The sequence below is a fragment of the Sipha flava genome, unplaced genomic scaffold (genome assembly GCF_003268045.1).
Source record: "Sipha flava isolate LNK unplaced genomic scaffold, YSA_version1 169_pilon_pilon, whole genome shotgun sequence".
NCBI lineage: Eukaryota > Metazoa > Arthropoda > Insecta > Hemiptera > Aphididae > Sipha > Sipha flava.
Window position 1 is genome coordinate 70,879 of NW_020271881.1, and position 19,151 is coordinate 90,029.

General features: G+C 30.3%; 1 protein-coding gene across 1 annotated transcript in view; it reads left to right on the forward strand.

Annotated features, from left to right (window-relative positions):
• Window positions 1–19,151, forward strand: part of LOC112679841 (transformation/transcription domain-associated protein-like) — a 45,207-nt gene that overhangs the window by 15,535 nt on the left and 10,521 nt on the right. Inside the window, exons 31-57 of the mRNA XM_025549766.1 lie at window positions 2,120–2,378; window positions 2,487–2,695; window positions 2,755–2,910; window positions 2,980–3,099; window positions 3,164–3,502; window positions 3,568–3,642; window positions 3,830–3,922; window positions 3,983–4,130; window positions 4,230–4,525; window positions 4,587–4,732; window positions 4,802–5,075; window positions 5,135–5,424; window positions 5,498–5,597; window positions 5,687–5,934; window positions 5,998–6,181; window positions 8,164–8,331; window positions 8,400–8,621; window positions 9,106–9,273; window positions 9,840–10,289; window positions 10,357–10,509; window positions 10,823–10,913; window positions 11,076–11,182; window positions 12,153–12,330; window positions 13,153–13,385; window positions 13,486–13,692; window positions 13,795–13,980; window positions 14,045–14,176. Of these exons, the coding sequence (XP_025405551.1) occupies window positions 2,120–2,378; window positions 2,487–2,695; window positions 2,755–2,910; window positions 2,980–3,099; window positions 3,164–3,502; window positions 3,568–3,642; window positions 3,830–3,922; window positions 3,983–4,130; window positions 4,230–4,525; window positions 4,587–4,732; window positions 4,802–5,075; window positions 5,135–5,424; window positions 5,498–5,597; window positions 5,687–5,934; window positions 5,998–6,181; window positions 8,164–8,331; window positions 8,400–8,621; window positions 9,106–9,273; window positions 9,840–10,289; window positions 10,357–10,509; window positions 10,823–10,913; window positions 11,076–11,182; window positions 12,153–12,330; window positions 13,153–13,385; window positions 13,486–13,692; window positions 13,795–13,980; window positions 14,045–14,176 (5,232 nt within the window). The remainder of the gene's footprint in view (window positions 1–2,119; window positions 2,379–2,486; window positions 2,696–2,754; window positions 2,911–2,979; window positions 3,100–3,163; window positions 3,503–3,567; window positions 3,643–3,829; window positions 3,923–3,982; window positions 4,131–4,229; window positions 4,526–4,586; window positions 4,733–4,801; window positions 5,076–5,134; window positions 5,425–5,497; window positions 5,598–5,686; window positions 5,935–5,997; window positions 6,182–8,163; window positions 8,332–8,399; window positions 8,622–9,105; window positions 9,274–9,839; window positions 10,290–10,356; window positions 10,510–10,822; window positions 10,914–11,075; window positions 11,183–12,152; window positions 12,331–13,152; window positions 13,386–13,485; window positions 13,693–13,794; window positions 13,981–14,044; window positions 14,177–19,151) is intronic.

A 19,151-nucleotide genomic window follows, 5' to 3' on the forward strand; every position in this document is an offset into this window, starting at 1 on the left:
TTTTGATTATTATCAATTTTTTTCACACCACAGCACAAACAAAATATTCTTTAACTTTCATTAAGTTGGTACTGCATGAGGATAAAGCCTATTCTTTTGAAAGTTGCTTAACATATTATTCTTACAATGAAGTGAACACAACTTATAACTTTTCACAAGATCACTAGTGACTGTGGTTGGTAAACAGGATTACATTTTTCAATCCACAGAGCCCATCTTAAAAATCACAAAATAATACATTATTATAAAAGTGATGATTAGAGCAAATATTTCTTACTTTATAAGATCTTTAGGGAAATTAAAAAACGATATCTGATTTCCCACGGCATTCTTGTTGTACACGGAATGGCAATTGTACAGTGCACATTTTATACCACTATTGGAACTTGTCATTTTGAAAATTATAATTTAAATAAAAATAATTTTCAAAGTATAAATAATTTTCAGTAACGTTAAACAGTTGTGAAAAATTAAAAAAAAACTTAGAAAAATTGGTAACAGAGAAAACGCATGAGCAGAAAAAAAATGGCAGTTTGGGGAACTTTAGATGTCGGTTTTATACTTAAATTTTTATTAAGTTATAACATTCTATTCGTTCATGGATTCTTTTTAAGTCCATCTTCCAAAAGCGGAAGTTTGGTGACCTATCAATTGACGTTGGCAACAATCTCTTTCCAAAGTTCACGGTTTTCTGCCGATCGAATGGCTTCTTCCAGGGGATAGCCAGTGATGGTTTTGATCTGGTCTATCCAACGCATGGGTGTTCTTCCACGACTTCTTTTTCCTTCTATTTTTCCTTCGATCATCATCTTCTCCAGGCTCAATCCATCCCTTCTTATGATGTGGCCAAAGAACCTTAGGATCCTCTGCTTACACACCACTGCCAGTCTTGTTTCTACATTTAGCACGGCCAAAATTGAGGAGTTGGTCCTCTTTTCCTTCCAAGAAATTCTCAACATCCTCTTGTAGGCCCACATCTCAAAGGCGTTTATGCGTTTTACATCTTCTACATTAAGTGTCCATGTTTCGGATCCATAGAGCATCACTGAGAAGATAAGTGCTTTAAGTAGTAGCTACTTGCTGTTCCTGGAGATATGATTATCTTTCCAAATTGGTGTTAGCCTGCTCACTGCTTCTCTCCCAAGTGTAACGCAACGCCTTATCTCTCTGAATGATCCGCCATCTGCTTGTACAATTGAACCTTACATAAACTCATTCACTTTTTGGTAGCCGTTCAGTAAATTGGTGTGTGGTAATACTCCTGCTCGATCTATAACCCATAACCTTTGTCTTGTTTCTGTTGATTGTCAGTCCATACTTGTTGCTTGCTTCTTCAACACGCTTTATTAGTTGGCTCATCTCCGGTTCAGACTTGGTACATAACGTGGTGTCATCCGCGAAACGTAAATTGTTGATCTTTTCACCTCTGATACCCACTCCACCATTCCATTCTTGGAGTGCCTCTCTCAATACTACTTCACTATAGATATTAAAGAGGATAGGTAATAGAATGCACCCTTGTCGAACACCCTTGGTAGGATGGAATTGATCTGATACTGCATCTTGTGTTCTGATTACGACCTTCGATCCAGTGTATAGATTCTTGATTAAGTGGATCATATGTTCAGGGACTCCCATTTCTTGCATAAAAGTCCATAGTTTCCTCCATTGTATACAGTCATGTTCATGGATTAAATGAGATTAATTCCATGAAATTTTGTAAAGGCACATCCCTGATATGTTAGAAATGTCTGCAAATAGAAAAAGTACGAATACTGCCAAAAATGTTATACCAGTATGGTCTAATCTCATAGAATAATGGAAATTTTCTACTAGTATGGTTACCTAGGCAAATTTCAAAATGTTGGGAGTTTGCATTCTGGTTGTACTGTGCTTGCTCTTGCAAATACAAAAATTAAGAGATGATTGTATACCAAAGGTTGATCTAAAAAAATACTTAAATTATTATTTAATTGAAATATGTGGATTTATATGAATATTAGAAATTAGGTAATTAAAAACTAGACTATTATGTATTCAAACGGTACTCACAAAATATATTAATTTGAACGATTCTATGTATTTAATAAAAATAACATTTTTTAATTTTATATTTTAGGTTTTTCCCAATATTCGTATGGTATTATCTGGAAGTGATCATGATGGTCTTAAAGTATTTTTGTGTCAATTAATATGTATATTAATTGATGATTTACTAAATTTCAATGATACTGTTTGTGACCTCATTTATAATTCTGTGATATCATGTACATGGATTAGATGTACAATGGACTTAAATGTTAAATATCACTGCTATTTGATTTTAACATTTATAATGTTGTCTAAAAATGCTGCAAAAAGAGAAAAACTGAACAATGGTTAGAAAATTAAGTTATAGTACTTTTTATTGTCCAATTATAAATAAAATAAAATTTTACATTTTGTATCCACGAGAGTTTTAATATTAATTTTTACAATTGTTTTAGGTATATATTACGAGCTCATAAAAGCTAGTTTTGTGGAAGCCTTACCAGTTATTAATTATTCATTAGACTTAATAGTTTCGACTGTTTATGATAAAAGTTCCACTGATATCCATACATTTGCTGTATGTATGAAAAAAATTATGTTGTCTGATCCTCAAAATGTACCAATATTAAGCCATATTTGTTCATTTGTAATGAAATATAATACAGTAAGTTTAATATATTAAGTTTTATAAATACTTATTAAATTAAAATTCAATGGTTTTAGTTGTTTTACCCATGCAAACCATATTTATTAAGAAATCTCTTAGGATCATTATTTCCTATTGCAAAAAATAATAATGTACCAGATTACAAAAAAATAGCCATTGATTTATCTTGTATGATTATTAAATGGGAACTTACAGAAAATGATGGAAATTTGGTATTTAATTAAAAAATTTTCGTTTTTAAATTATGTGTTCAAGTATATTTTTTTATGTTTATTTTACAGAAATTAAAACTTCAACAAAAACGCACAACTGATGATATTCAATCAACAGTGTCTCAAAAAAAAAAATCATCTGAAGCTATTGATAGTTGCCTGAATTTTTTAGCAATGGTTGGATGTCAGGTACCATAATAAATTAGTTATTATCATATACATTTTAGTTTAATTAATTGTTGTTAAAATTTAGACATTTGATGATAAACCAGAGAGCAGAATTAGTAAATTGGCATCACGCAGTGCAACATTGTTTAAAACTATATTGTCCACAGAACCAATTGATACTATAGAAGTAAAATTAAAATTTGGATGGGTAGAAAAACTTTTAGATACCTTTATTAAAAAAGAGAAACTTGTCAAGCAAAATCCAAATGCACATGGTAACACCAATGCAAGTGTGATGAATGTATTAACAACATTTGATTTAATTTCGTTTATGTTAAATGTTCTATCTCCTAAATTAATGTTAGAAGCTATTAAACCTCTTCAAGATCTACTAATTCAATTTCTACAATTATCACTCAATGAAGTAATTTAATTATTCTCAATTAATGCATTACTTGTAATTATAAATGCTTTGTATGCTTTGTCTAGGAATCTAATAATATTCATTCTAATCAGAAGGATAATTTTATTCAAAATCGACTTACTGTATCACAAATAAGACAAGTTAGTTGTGTTATTATAATTTATATAGTATTATCTAGTTAGTAACTAAATACATACTACTGATAATAATATATTATATTTCATTTTGTAATTTACAAATTAACTAACTAGTTAATATTTAGTGATTTATTAAATTACAATATATTCATTTTATTGATATTTTAATTTTATTATATTTTATTTTTAGTATAATGAAGGAACTATAAAAGTAATTTCTGAAATTTTAAAAACCTTCTCCACAAATGATGGATTAGAAAAATTGCATATTTATATCCAAATGGTATGAAATTTTTTTGATTCACATTTATAATGTAATTTATAAATATTATATTTATTATAGATTATCTCAGATGGCTTAAATAGTAATTGTCCCATAAAAATAGATGCCAGCTTATCACTATTAAAAGTTTCATTAATACATTTTTCGAATTACATGAATAGTGATATATTAAATACTATTGGAGATATATTGTTTAAATTTAATGAAAGTAAGTAAATACACATTTAGTATGTAAATAATATTTGTGTGAATTTAATTATTGTTGTTAAAATAGTATTTAATAATTATTTTATGTGATTTTATTTAGATAATAAGAATCCTTTGATTAAAATTAAATGTTTGGAAATACTTAAAACTCATGTCGACACTTTACAACGTGGTGGGAAGCAATTGTTTATTGAAAAAGTTGTTATGGAATGTTTGGATAAGGCAAGGGATATTGAAAACAATATTCCATTTGAAGTACAAGTTAAATGTTTTGAAATTATAATTACTTATATAAAAGATTTACCTGAAGCAACCGAAGGAATATTCTTAAATAAAATCATTTTGGAGTATATAAAAACTACAACAGATGAACGAATTATGAGGACAATTTTAAATGTAATTTAATGAATTTATATTTATTTTCCTTTCCCTATCATATTTGAATATTATTTTTTAGGTGATTAAAAAGTGGATTGACATTTGTAGAGATGAATCAGTATTTTTCAACTGTCAAGTAATTAAAATTTTAAAATGCATCACTATTCTTAATCATTTTCCAAAGTTTACAGAAACTTGTTATGAATTGAATTTAGAAATTTTCAAGTAATTAATTTGAATTTATTTTATTTAATAAGTGTTTTATTGTTAAATTCCTAAATTTCTAATTTTCAGGAATTGGAATTTTAGCGAGTGTATTGAGTATGGCTTAGACTGTAAATCTCCGTCAATCAGAAACAATTTTTTTGATTTGTATGAGAAATTTTGGTGTAAAAATGGATTATGTATGAGATTGTATACAATTGTGTCTGATCATTTAAATTATGATTTAGAATATTCAATTGCATTATATGTTCAACTTTTATTTGTAAAGATATCTAAAAATATGAATCCCCAAGGAAATTTTCGTTTGATAGATAATAAGAAATTACCTGACTTTAATGAATCTGTATGATAAATGTAATATTTTTTCGTTATTTTTATTTTTATATATTCATTTTTTTGTAGATTTCCATTTCGGAAGAATGTAATTCTTCAGAGTTGTGTCCATTAGCAAGAATTTCAATGTTTAATTGGTGTTCCGCTTTGGTACAGTTGAGTTTTGTTGATTTTAATCTAGCTAAACATTTGTGGCTATCAGTATTTCCAGGCATTTGGAAATTATTTAATGATGACCAAAGAACATTATTATCTTCAAAAGCAGTTAAATTCTTAGCAAACAGCAAATTAAAAAATAGTTTTATGACAACATTTTATGAAGCGATTATTCTTTGCAAACCAAAAATTGTTTTTGAACCGTATGTTATTTTTTTGAATACATTTTATCATAGTAAAATGTATTTTACATTTTGTATTTTTTTTTGTTTTTAGGTACCAAATGGTATACATTGGAAAAACATATAATTTATGGTATTTAATCATTAATGAAATGGAAGATATATGTGAATATTATGAACACAATAAAAAGAATGTTAGTGATATAAATGAAAAATTGATATTTTTTTTATGTTAGTTTTATTTAAGTGGCTTTTTTTTAAAGTTATTCGTATAATTTTTCAGGAAGCTGTTGAAGGAATTATTCAGATGTATTCTATGTTACAAGAAGAAGATATGTTAGAAAGTATTTTTGAAAATATTATTGAATGCAAGGATACTAAAAAAGCATTTTCTCTTGAACAATTAGGATGTATTGAAATTGCTTCACAAAAGTATATTGAACTATTGTTTTCTGAAAAACAGGTTGCTATAATGAACACAACCACGTCTCATATAAAAAATGATGAATTTAAACGTATTCGTCTCACTAAGTAATGAAAATATTGATATTATTTTTAATTATGATTTATTTTACATTATTTTTCATTATTTAGGTGTTTGAGAGAACTTAATGAATGGAATTTATTACATGAAATCAGATTAGATGGTACTAATATTTTGTTGAATATTGAACATAGATGGAAAATATCAATTGAAAACTCGACTTGTAGTTATAATGATTTAAAATGGTATTTAGAACATAAACAAAAAATTTGGCCATCTTCATTAATTTGGAAGGTGATTTTAAACATACTGTATCTAACAATTATTTTAGAATTAATATTTCATAATTTTAAGAAAAATTATTTTTGATTCTACTAAATATATCATATGTTTGATATTTTATGTTTAAAATATATATCTAAGATTTGGTTTGTAATGTTACGGACGCACTTAGCTGTCCAAATGTAAATAAATTAAATTAATGCACAAGTTGTTAAAAGGTCACTTTGAAATGTATTTAGTGCACAATTAACAAAAGAAACGATTTTATTACTAAAAAGAAATATAATTATATAAACTTTGTATAATGTTCTGTAATGTTCTGCTTGACGATAATGCTTTATGTCTATCCCCGGACTGACTCGTTGGGTTTAGGGTATAATATATATTTTATAAATATACTAACTAGCTGACCCGACAAACGTTGTTTTGTTGTATTAATTATTTTAAAAGAATATTTTGCTAGAAAAAAATAACTAATTTAATATAGGTGTGTAAGGATGTGGTATATAAGTGAAAGAGGTATGGAGTGCTGTGAACGGTGACGAAATATAATAATGAAAAAACATAAAATGTTTATTTTTTAATAATTTATTAAAATTGATCCTTTAAAGTTTTATATATCGCCAATTATGACAATATTCGTATTAGTATAAAACAATATCAATCCCTTAATCCAACATATTGTACAATATTTTTTGTCATCCCATCTTTCGCCAACACAAACTGGATGGTACGAGAGCACGCCACGTATAATTGTCCGTGTGAAAACCATGATTTACTTAAATCTAAGCCACAGACAGACATCGTTTGGCCTTGAGATTATTGATAGTCATTGCAAATACCAATCTAATTGGAAATTGAAGACGTTTAAATTGTATTGGTACATCTGTGGGTATAATAGGGATTCGCGGTAATAATATATTTTCAACTCGGAATTTGTCATTTAAAATGATGGCTTCGATAACATTTTTCATTAATTTTTTAATGACTAATTGCGTTCCGTTGCACAACCGTGGTGGGTTCAAATTACGAAGCAAAATAACTGGAGATCCAACCTTCAGTTGTAAATTATGCGGTGGCATGCCTGGTAAATATAATGAGTCTAAAAATTGGTGGATAATTTACAGCTTCAGTAGCATCGCAAACTGTATTAATAAATTTGTATGACCCCAAGTCTCCTGGTAACAAATATTGTATCTTGAGATTCAATTCATTGACGTCCACATTTTTTGCTGTTAAAATTGCTCTTTCTGCCAGCCAGTCATGATTTGTGTATTGTCTGTGTACATTAGGAAATATCTAGTCAATGAGAGCATCTTGTGAATCAATGATTTTGTGGAAATCGGTCGGTAACTGTATGCATCCCGTTTCATCTGTAGTAACTTTCCCACCACCGATATCTAACAATTGTTTTGAGAATCTTCTGCACGCAGCTTTTTTTCATTGAATCGCAAGTATCGTAATCGTTCGCTCTCTATCTTTACATAAATGTCGATCATGAATTGTTGACAAAGCTCACGATATCGTAGAATAACGTTGTCCTATTCGTCTCTCATCATCAACCGATATGCAAAATAATCCTTCGAACTAACATTCTTGTTTGTTTTGAGACTTGTTGCGGGATCTTGTTGTTTAATATTTATGCAATACCCGTCATTTAATACCAAATATAAAATGAATAGTTTTTAAATAGTTTTTAATAATTTTTTAATAGTACCTATCATTTAATAATTTATTTTCAATTGCGCAGAGTTATCGACCGGGTTAAAAATTATTAAATTAAACTACGATTTATTAAACAATAGCACTTAGGAGTATAAAAAATAGATTAAATTCTATTTGCAGACCTACTAAATGTTTATAAAAAATGTCATTAAAATCTGTTAAGCCATTTTAGAGGAGTATGGTAACAAACACTGTGACACGAGATCTTTATATATATATATATATATATTTATATAAATAATCTAATTTATTTTTACTTGTCTTTTTAGTATCATTTTTATTTGGGTATGTTCGGTTTAAATGAATTAGATCAGCAAGTTACATCTACAGTTCAAGAACATGTTGAAATTGCTATTGAAGATATTGTTAATAAGTGGAAAGTATTACCTAAGCATTTATGTAAAGCCCATATTCCTTTACTTCAAGCAACTCAATTGGTTAGTTGGGTTAAAAATATACCTTATTGTAAAAATTATTATTTTTCATTAGTTATTACTTTTTATAGATAGTTGAAATACGAGAGGCTAATAACATCCAAAATAGTTTTTTAAATTCACCTCAAAATATTAATAACACTGAAATACTTATTGGTATTTGGAATAATAGAAAACCATGGATTGGAGATAATTTAAGTGTGTGGAATGATTTGATTTCATGGCGACAAACTTATTATTCTTTTTTAAAACAACGTCATAATTTATCAATGCGTTTCATAAAAAATGCTCAGGTAAATTATTTACAATGTTTTAGCCATGCTAATATGAATTTTGTATACCATTAAAAAATTAAAATTTTATTTATTTTCAAATTCTGACGAAATAAATGCAAACATTTTCAAATTTTAAGAATAAATTTTTTATATTTGAAGAGAATTAAGCTTAAAAATGTCTTTTTAAATTTTTTTATTTCGATAAAATCTTTAATTTTGCTTTCTTTTATTTATAAAATGGTTATTCTACTACTTAAAAGTTTTATAATGTACAGCTCGAAAATATTTTTGAAAACAAAAAATAAACTTTAATCCTTTTCTATTTTTCAAAAACTTAAGTTTATAATTATAATCTCCAGAATAAGAATCTATTATCTATTATCTATTTTTTTCAAATTTATTTAGTTACATGCTTTTAGTTTCATGTTAATATCCATGTCATAAAATGGTATAAGATAATATTAGTTAGATTATAATTTAATGTAACCATAATATTTAACAGGATCAATCAAAATTAATGTTTGGAGATATTGCATTAAAACAGAATATACTTAATGTATGTATCAAAACTCTAAATAAAATAGATCTAAAGAATGTTGATACATCCAATTTGTTGTATAGAATGTACTTGGAAGGAAAATATGTACAGAAATTGAAAAAATATAACGAAGTTTGTATAATTATATTAATAATATTATTTTATTTATTGTTACTACTTTAAAAACTTCATTTAAAAAATGTCCCAATAGTAGAAATCTCACGGTGGCAAATATTTGACATATCAAAAGAAAGTACTTATACCCTTTATTTATCCAATAGGATAAATAAATACCTTATACATCAGACTATTTTAAACATCATAGTTATTGTTCAGCAATAGATGGTATCATTGTAATTATAATGTTTGTTTATTGTTTTATTTTTCTTAAATTATTTTCAATTAAGTATTTCAAAATTTAGAATTTAATTAATATTGTTAATATATATTAACATATAGTGAAAATAAACATTTTATAAATTTCCTAGATAAATTATCAAAAATTAAAGATTTATTTTAATTTTATAATTTGCCTAGTAATTATATTAAATTTCACATAAGAAAAGTAATAAAAATTTAATAAAATGTCTGATTTTACTAGACCGACAACAAACTATGTATGTGTAATATATAAATATAATAGAAAAACATAAATTATTTTCATAGTTTTATAATATTAATATTTTAAAATATTTTAGGATTATAGTGTTATAGCAAAGTCCCTGGCAAACAATGTTTTGATGGAGGATATGAAACCATTGTTTTTAGCAGTTAAAGGAAGTTTTTATTACTACCGTGGTGATGAACACAATGCATTTAAATATTTATCCAACGCTTTTCAGAACGAAACGAATGAAAAATTTGATTCTATTGAATGGCAAAATGTCATTGAATATAATTATAATTCATTATTAGAAAGTATTAAAAAAAATATTGGAATTAACAAAACACCTTCAGATGAATATGTAACAATCATAAACAATAATAAAATATTGGCAAATTCTTGGGTTCATTGGGGAACATTGATTCAGTTATTTTTTTGCCAAATGTCAATTAAAGATATACAAATTGCATTATTAGCTATGAAATGTTACATTATAGCATCTAAATTAATTACTAAAAAAAAATGTAATGCTGTAGTGGCTAGAGTATGTATTATTTGAATATATATAATATGTTATTTCTTTAATAACTATAAACTGTTTGAATATTTAGATTTTATGGCTTCTAATATACGATGATAATAATAATATATTATTGCGTACTCTTGAAAAATGCAGGATTATGTTTTCTGAAATATGGCTTCCTCAAGTACTTAATATTTGTATTGAAAATAATAAACCAGCCATTGGTAAAATTGTATCAGAGGTAATAATTTTTTTATTGAAATAACATTTGAAATTGATATTTTGTTGAACTATTTGGTTTCATTACAATAAGTATTTGATCTAGGTATTACTAAAAAAAAAAATTATATATTTTTATGTGAATTTAATATTAGTAGTTTTTCGATATAAATTCAAAAAAATTTTAAATTGTTATACCCTCTTAGTTTCTACAAAGTATAATTTCAATACAGGATTTGATGGTAATTTTGGCAAAAACAGTTCTAATAGAAATGTTATTTTAATTTTATAATTGATTTACTTTAAATGTTTACTGATATAATATGTATTTTTAGATTGGAAGTTTGTATCCCCAACAAATGTATTTAATATTGAAAAGAATGTATTTAACTGAAAAATTAAATAAAACGGTAATATTTATTACTTGTATTATGCAAATTGACAACTAAAAATGTGTTTTTTTTTTGTTTTTAGGACACTGTATCAGTAAATTATAAAAGAAGTATGTAAAGTATTATTTTAACTCATAATCCACATAATCGAGTTTATATTAATTATTTTTTGATGTTTTTCTTTTTTATGAAATAGATAATACTGAAAAGATAGATATGAAAATCAATAAAATCAAACAAATTATGTTATTGTTAAAAAAAAAAAATTTTGGATTCTTTCAATTAGACTATTTTGTAGATCAGGTTAGTTTAAATTTTAACTTTTATCTTAAATTAAAAATGATTATTATGAATGTCACAATTTATGATCTAAAATATTTTTTAAATTATGAAATTTTGTAGTTTAATAGACTTATCCCTCCCCAAGACCGTAACTGGGGGGTCCAGGGGTCCGGACCCCACCGAAATTTTCAAAAGTAGAAACATTTAAACGGTGAATATAGTTTATTAATTAATAATTGTATTAAATAATAATGTTAGACCTCCCTCCGAAATTTTTTTCCTGTTACAGCCTTGTCCCTCCCACAAATACCTTTTATACATTGGTGTTATATTTATACAAGGGCATTTTGTTTTATATGGTAATAATAGTAATTAATCAAATTGCTAAATTAATAATTATTAGTAATTTAATTGTGAAATCTTTGTATTCTTATATCTGAAATCTAGTTTATATCAAATATACAATAATACATGGGTATAATATTTTACTCAAAATATCCTATTTTAATCAAACTAATATAGTATAATGGACTCAAATATCTATCAAGCATACGTGAACTGTTTAATCAAAAGTTCCAATTTTACTTTTACTGTTTTTTATTATTTTACAGTATGGGTCATAATTCAATTAATTAATAAAACATGAGAGAAATCAAAGAAAAATATTTTATAAAATTAAGAAAATTAGAATTAAATTTGTTTGAACTCGCATATAAAATACTAAATGATATGATTTAAATAATTATACGAATTATTTGTTTTAATTTCATTATAAAACTGTGCTTCACACTTGTTTATATGATATTTTTCTTTTGAAAATGATGTTTTATTTTTTTGATTTAATTAAATAATAAAATAACCGATTTATACGTATTCAAAATATTAAGTATATTTAAAAAAAAATAAAAATATGAGTTCATATAAATTAATATGTATTAATTAAGTATTGGAAAAATGATTTTGTATTTTTCTTTTTATGTACAATTTATAGATAAAAAATTTGAAAGAAAGTTGGGATGAAGAATTACGTCGAAATCTATATGATTGTTTATGTCGAAGTAATGATTATGCATTTAAAAATAAAACTTTAGATATCCAGGTTCCAAGTGAAATTTTAAATTTAATTGAAACTATTATAACATGGTTAAAGACTCGTAATGCAAACACAGGTTTGTAAATGTATTTAAAACTATTTAGTTATGTTAATTTATTCATTATTCTTATAATCTTATTTATGGCAGAAACGTATTTTAAGTGCATAGTTTCTATGTTATTTAAGTAATATTACTATAATTGATACATTCTAAAATCTCATAGTTAAATATACCATAATTTATTTTGGGTGAAATTGTTGTGATTAAAAATGATAATGATAATTATTAATTATTGTAATGATATTCTGGTACTATAATTTATTTCTATGATAGTTTTGGTCTTAAAATTAGATAACTCAATTGTACGAGTATCTAGTTATTAATAAATAAATGCATGAGTTATTACATCACTCTTTACCAATAGCTTTTTGATCTACCTTTGACACTGATATTATATTAACATTATAGACCACATACTTAGTAAATAATAAGTCTACCGTAGTAAGATCTAACTAGGAAAAATTAATAACAAAAATTCTTCCATGTGTCACCACTTTAAATTTGAAATAAAAAATAAATGTGAATTTATTTGGTTTGCAAAATTTTTGCAAATTAACCCTGTAAGTTGAAAGATTTTTAATATTTTTAAATTATTATTTATTCATGTTTAAAGATTAAATTGAATGAACCATAAAAATACATATTTGATCCCAAATAATGGTATTAGAGTCTTAAAATTTAAATATACTTTAACTTGAAATTCTTTTATGACAAAAATTTAAATTTTATGGTTTATCATATAACTAATAAGAAGTAATGATTTAGTCATTATAACGATTATAAATATTGAATTTAACCTTTTTTTAATATGATAACTATAATATTATTGATTTGTAGTTAAATTTGAAAAGACTTACTACTACGAGTACACCAAGATACAGTTTCCATTGGATTTCAGCTTCACCTCAGTTCCTAGTATCAAATTTATAGTAAAACTGCTGAAGAACTGGATTAAATATTTAGAAAACATATCAACCTATCCATCAAAATTTATTCACCAATTTCGATGTTCTACTATCCATAATTTTGATTGGTCTGGGATAAGACTTCCATGTGACCATTATATTGAAGTAATGTTATATGAATGAGTGCATAATAAAAATAAATTTTAATAAATTTTCTGTAATTTTTTACTAACGTAATACATTTGATTGATAAAAAATATTTCAGGATTTTTTTAACACCGTAATGATTCACAATTTTGGTGGTTATGTATATCTAAAAGACAAATGTGGCACTGTTGTCAAACAGATAACAATTCGTGGAACTGATGGTCTGTTATACGCCTATAATATTTCGTGGAGTCAATATATTGAGTCTGAAGAAAGAATATACCAGTTATTCCATATAATTAATGATTATTTGCTTGATTTTAAAGTAAACTATATTTAAAATAAATATTATTTAAATTATATAAAACATTATAGTAATATGTTTTATAATTAACTTGTATATTTATGAATAATTTTATTATTTTAGGAAACAGCTAAAAGGTTTTTAAAAATCTCAGTTCCAAAAACATTTACAATATCACCACAAATACGAATGGTTGAAACTAATAAATCATTAATTTCTCTGCTCGAAATATATAAAGAAAATACTACAACTGATTGGATTAATGAGGATATCGAATTTTGGTTTTCAACATTGAAATATTGTGTTATGGTATGTTTATTATTTTATGGTTTTACCAAAAGCAAGTTATATAATTTGTGTGTATATTTTATAGTTGGAGAGACCTAATCCTTTGCAAACATCATTACTTATAGTACAGAAACAATATTGTTCTGATGAATTATTGAAAAATTGGGTTTTAATGAAATATCCGTCACCATCAGATTATTGGACATTTCGTAAAACTGTATGTAATGTGCTTATGATTTTTAAACCTTCTTTGTTTTTTATAATAATTTATAGTTTCAAACTCTTTTGTATTAGAAATCTATTAATTTAACCCTTTTTTTTTCGTTAGCTACCTTATCAAAAAAATTTATGATAAATAAAATAAAATTTCTAATAAAATCTGATTAAAAAGTCATCAACACTCAAAATATTATATAGACATATTATTAATAATTTTTATGTCTATGTAACCTTCCATACGATAAAATCTCTTTAAAATGTAGACAATCGCCTAATTATTAACATATTTATTTTACATAGATCTAAATGTATATCTATATATTTCATGCCTCATAAACATTTTATTTTTATATATGTGTATCATATAATTATAATAATTATATTTTTAATTGCATGAGGAGTTTTTCAAACAATTTTTTTGATATCATTTTGATTTTATAATATTTTGATTTTTTAAAAAAAATGTTGTGATCCAGATTTAAATAACACATATTACATATTATTTATCTAAATATTGTGATTGATAGTGCCATAACTAGGTTTTTTGGGGCCTCTGTACTTATATTACAGTATAATGAAAAAAAGTTAGTGTCGCAGCTAACCTTTGGTATACCCCTTTTTTTTATGGTATCGAGTAGCGGGGAGGAACTTAACCCTAAGGTATTACTTTTCCCCGCCGCCCATCGTTTATTGTGAAAACATTACAAACAACACAACACATTTCTTACAGTTTATGTAAATACAATCATATGAGGGTCTCTAACCACCCTGCATTTTGGCCTTCGGCCTACAAGAAGACAATTAACTAACGTTTCCTTCTTCCAACTGCTGGGCTCGTTCCAGCGCCTCCTTTTGGATCATTACACGCTTAGCAAATGTGGACACTGCCTGCCAGGCCTGGATGCTACTAAGCATCTTCTCCGCCAGGTTGTTTAGGTCCAGTGGGCCAATCGCCGCTTCCATCTCATCCCTTTCAGCCGTCCATGCACTACATTCCACTAGCGTGTGGCGTGCGTTGTCTAGCATTGACGGGTAATGCCTGCAGTTGGTCGCTTCTTTTTTCCCTATTCGATGGGTGTAGTAGCTGAAATAACCATGCCCTGATAGGATTTGGGTCAGGTGAATGTTCATGCTCCCATGTCTCCTCGTCACCCAGCTTCTTACGTCCCGTATAAGAGTCCACGTCCATTCACCCTTTGTGGCGTTTTCCACCCTCTGCATCCATTTCGCAGTCGTCTCTTCCTTTGCCTTTTCTATTTTCCTTATCAATCCCCTTTGTATCAAGAACAGCTTTTTCCTCTCGATGGTTATAAGGTCAATCGGAGGAGCTGAGACTAATATATTTGTCGCATCGTAGGAAATTGTGCGGTACCCACAAATACTTTGAAGTGCTGCTTGGCGTTGTACCTTTAGCAGTTCTCCCCTGGCCTTCTTGGAGTACTCCAACAAAGTTGCCCATATCGGGGCACCATACAACTTCACCGACTGGACAACGCTTACCAGCAGTCTTCTGCGTAGTTCCGTAGGTCCACCTATGTTCGGCATCAGCCTCTTGAGCGATGACAGCACCCGTTATCCTTTTGCAGCAACTTCCTGTACATGTTCTTTAAACAGCAGTTTCTCATCTATCGTCAGTCCGAGGTACTTCATCGTTTTGGTTATTGGTACGTCAACGCCGTTCAGTCTGATGAAGGGTTTCCTTATTTTATATTGCCTTTTGAATAGTATAGCTTTGGACTTTTCTGTCGCTAATGAGAGTCTGATTTTTCTAATCTTATCGGCGGCCACTTCTAGCGCTTCGTTTATGCGCGTTTCAACATCTTCTGATGTTTTACCCCAAGCCATAACAAGTGTATCGTCGGCAAAACTTATAATCTTTGTCGACTCGGGGCACCGGGCTCTTAGGACTCTGTCGTATGCTACGTTCCACAACGCTGGGCCTACTACTGAACCCTGCGGCACGCCGCATGTGATGTCCACCTTGAGTTGACCGTTGTCGGAATGGGGATGTGCCATCATTGCTGATCTTTTCTTGAAGTATGATTGGAATTTCTGCAGCGCTAGCTTAATGTGGTCCCAGCCAATGGAATTCTAACGCATTTCTAATGTCAAGGCTAACGGCGACGCAGAGTTCATATTTACCTAATGCCTCAATTGCGGTCTCCTTCAGTGTGCTGATTGCATCCTCGGTCGAGCGATCCTTCTGGAATCCATATTGTTCGTCCGCTAGGCCTTGTACACTTTCCAAATGTCTTTCGAGCCTCATGAGTAGTAGACGCTCTTAAAGTTTTCCGACATCGTTCAGCAAACATAAAAGTCTGTATGATGATGGTTCGTTTGCTGGTTTCTGTCCTTTGCGGAGTAGCACTATTCTTGAGTTTTTCCTTTTTTTGGGGGAAGTCGCCGTCTCGCAGGCACTTATTAAACATTCCCCTAAAAAGGGTAGGTTCTGCCCTGTGGGCTGTCGCGAGTATGCAGTTGGTAAGTCCATCAGGACCAGGTGCTTTCCTTCTGGGAGCCATACGTTTGAACGCCTCACTGACCTCGTCCTGCGTGAACAGAGGGATGGGGGTATCGCTGTGGTTGTACTCGATTTGCCTGAGTGATGCCTTGGTTGGAAAGAGCGTTGGCACGATTTCCTTCAACGTTATGGGCTCCATGTTCGCCGCCGTTGGTGGGCCTTGTAGTTTTCTCAATACCAGCTTATACGGTTTGCCCCATACATCGTTTTCCACCGTTTCGAGTAGTTCTTTACACACACGTTCTTTGCTCTTCGTTATCTCCGTCTTGAGTGCCTTTTTGCAGGACCTAAGGTTCTCTAGCAGGTGATCCATCATCGCTAATTCGCCGCTGTTCCTGTTCCGCACGACCACCGCCCTTTTTAATGCCTTTTTTGCTACAGTGCAACTGGAGCGGAGTTGAGCTATCTTTGGAATCCACCAGTGTTGGAGTTTTTTGCCATCTAACCTTTTTGGTTTCCTCTGGAGTGCAAAGTCACATGCGACGGTTATTTTTCTCTCGAAGGCATCTGCTACATTGCTCGCGTCCATGTCTGTCTTTAGTGGGGAAATCCAATTCGTTAGCACAAGGCCTGCTTTGAATTTCTCTGCGCTGATACTCTTAGATGTAATCCAGCTCCTCTCCTTTTACTGAATGTCATCTTTCCTACTGGAGCTTATGTCTGTTTGAATTGTGTACATTATGTAGTGGTGATCCGAGTAGTTTTCTTCGTCTAGTACCTTCCAGTCCCTGATGTTGCGGAAAGTGCTTCCGATGCAAACGTGATGTCAACAATTGAGCCCTTACCGTTACCATGGAATGTGGGCTCTTTTCCCTTGTTAATAATGACCATACTTAGTCCTTCGGAGAGTTCAAGGAGTTCATCTCCTCTGGTATTACTCTGCCAGTCGCCCCATACGGTTGATCTCGTGTTTAAGTCCCCGGCGATAATGATTTTCTCTTGACGTTCTAGCAGTTGTGCGCTCCTTTCTAAACGACGTAGGAATTCCCGATATCCTGCTATTGTGGTGTTTGGTAATGTATAGCAGCTGTATATGTATACGCCGTCCACCCTTACCAGAACATACTCGTCATCGGTCTCAATCTTAGCTATGGTGGCGTTATTTCCAAATACCTTGATTGCCACTCTTTTAGTGCCACTGCTTGTTAGCCATCCTCCGAGGCCGTCTGTGATCTCGTAGGGGTCGCAGGCGATGACCACATCTATGTTTTTTTCAACCACTGTTCTACCAGGTTTTGGGCCAATCGACAGTGGTTGAGATTTATCTGTAGAAGATTAATCATCGCCACCGGGTCTGTTAGGCGTTCCTGCCTCATTTCTTTGCGTCGACCTGGTCGTGGTTCGCATTTCACAATACTTAGCCACATGTCCATTTTTCTTACATTTGAGGCAGCAGTTGGAACGATCTTCTTCCTGGCATCCTGCTGATACATGCCCGGTTTCTAGGCATCGGAAACAAACCCTTTTCTTTTCTCCGATCAGCTTTATCCTGTAGGTACTCCATCCAACTTTTTTCTTGGGGTCGGCAGCTAGCCACAATGCCAACACTATAGGGGCCTCAATCTTTGCCGTGCTCCAGGCTGCTGTTTGGATATTAAAAAGTTTGATGTCTGCAAGCTCTGGATCCCGTTTAGCAAAAACTACTCTCAGCTCTTCTGCGGTTATTGACTCGTCCAGTCCCGAGATGAGCACTGGTGCCGTCCTCGTAGGTCTTCTTACACTCATTTTGTTCCCGAGCTTCTTTTCTAGTTTTTTAGCAAAGATTTCCGCTTCCTTTTTGCTACCAACCTCTAGAAGAATGTCACCTGCTGCTGTTCTTCTAGCCCCAACCACTTCAATACCAAGCTCTTCTAGGTTTGGTACTGCTTCTTTTGTCTTCCTAATCACGTCAGCGAAGGTTGACCCGTTCTTTAGTGCCTTATGGATGATTGCTTCGTTCTTTGGTATTCTTTTTCTGAGATTCCTAGCCCTTTTTTCCAATGTGCGCTCGGTACCTTTGCCTCTTTGTTGACTGACTGTCATCCAGGATGTGTTCTTGTTTTCTGTTTCAGCTTGTTCTTTATCTCGTCGCTGTCCTCGGGTGAGATTGCCAGGTGCATCCGTTGCATCACTTGCTGGTAACGTGAGTGGTGGCTTGTCCCTCCGCTTATTCTTCCGCCTGTTTTCAGCTATTTCCCAGTTTGAGGTGTCGCCGCTGTGCGGTGGGTTTTGGGGGTCTGTTCGCTATTGTTGTTGGTGTAGTTGGTTGCTCTGAGTCCGTGGCTCTCGTTGTTGCTGGTGCTTCGGTGGCATTTGATGTTGCTGCTGTTGTGCTGCTTTTGTATCTCGTCTACCTGCTCCGCCAACTTTCCGATAACTTCACACTGAGTTTTAATTTGTTGGCGAACACCCTCAATGGAGGCAAAGAGCTCGAATCGGGAGTGATCTGGTGAAGGGACGGTGTCCCCCGTGT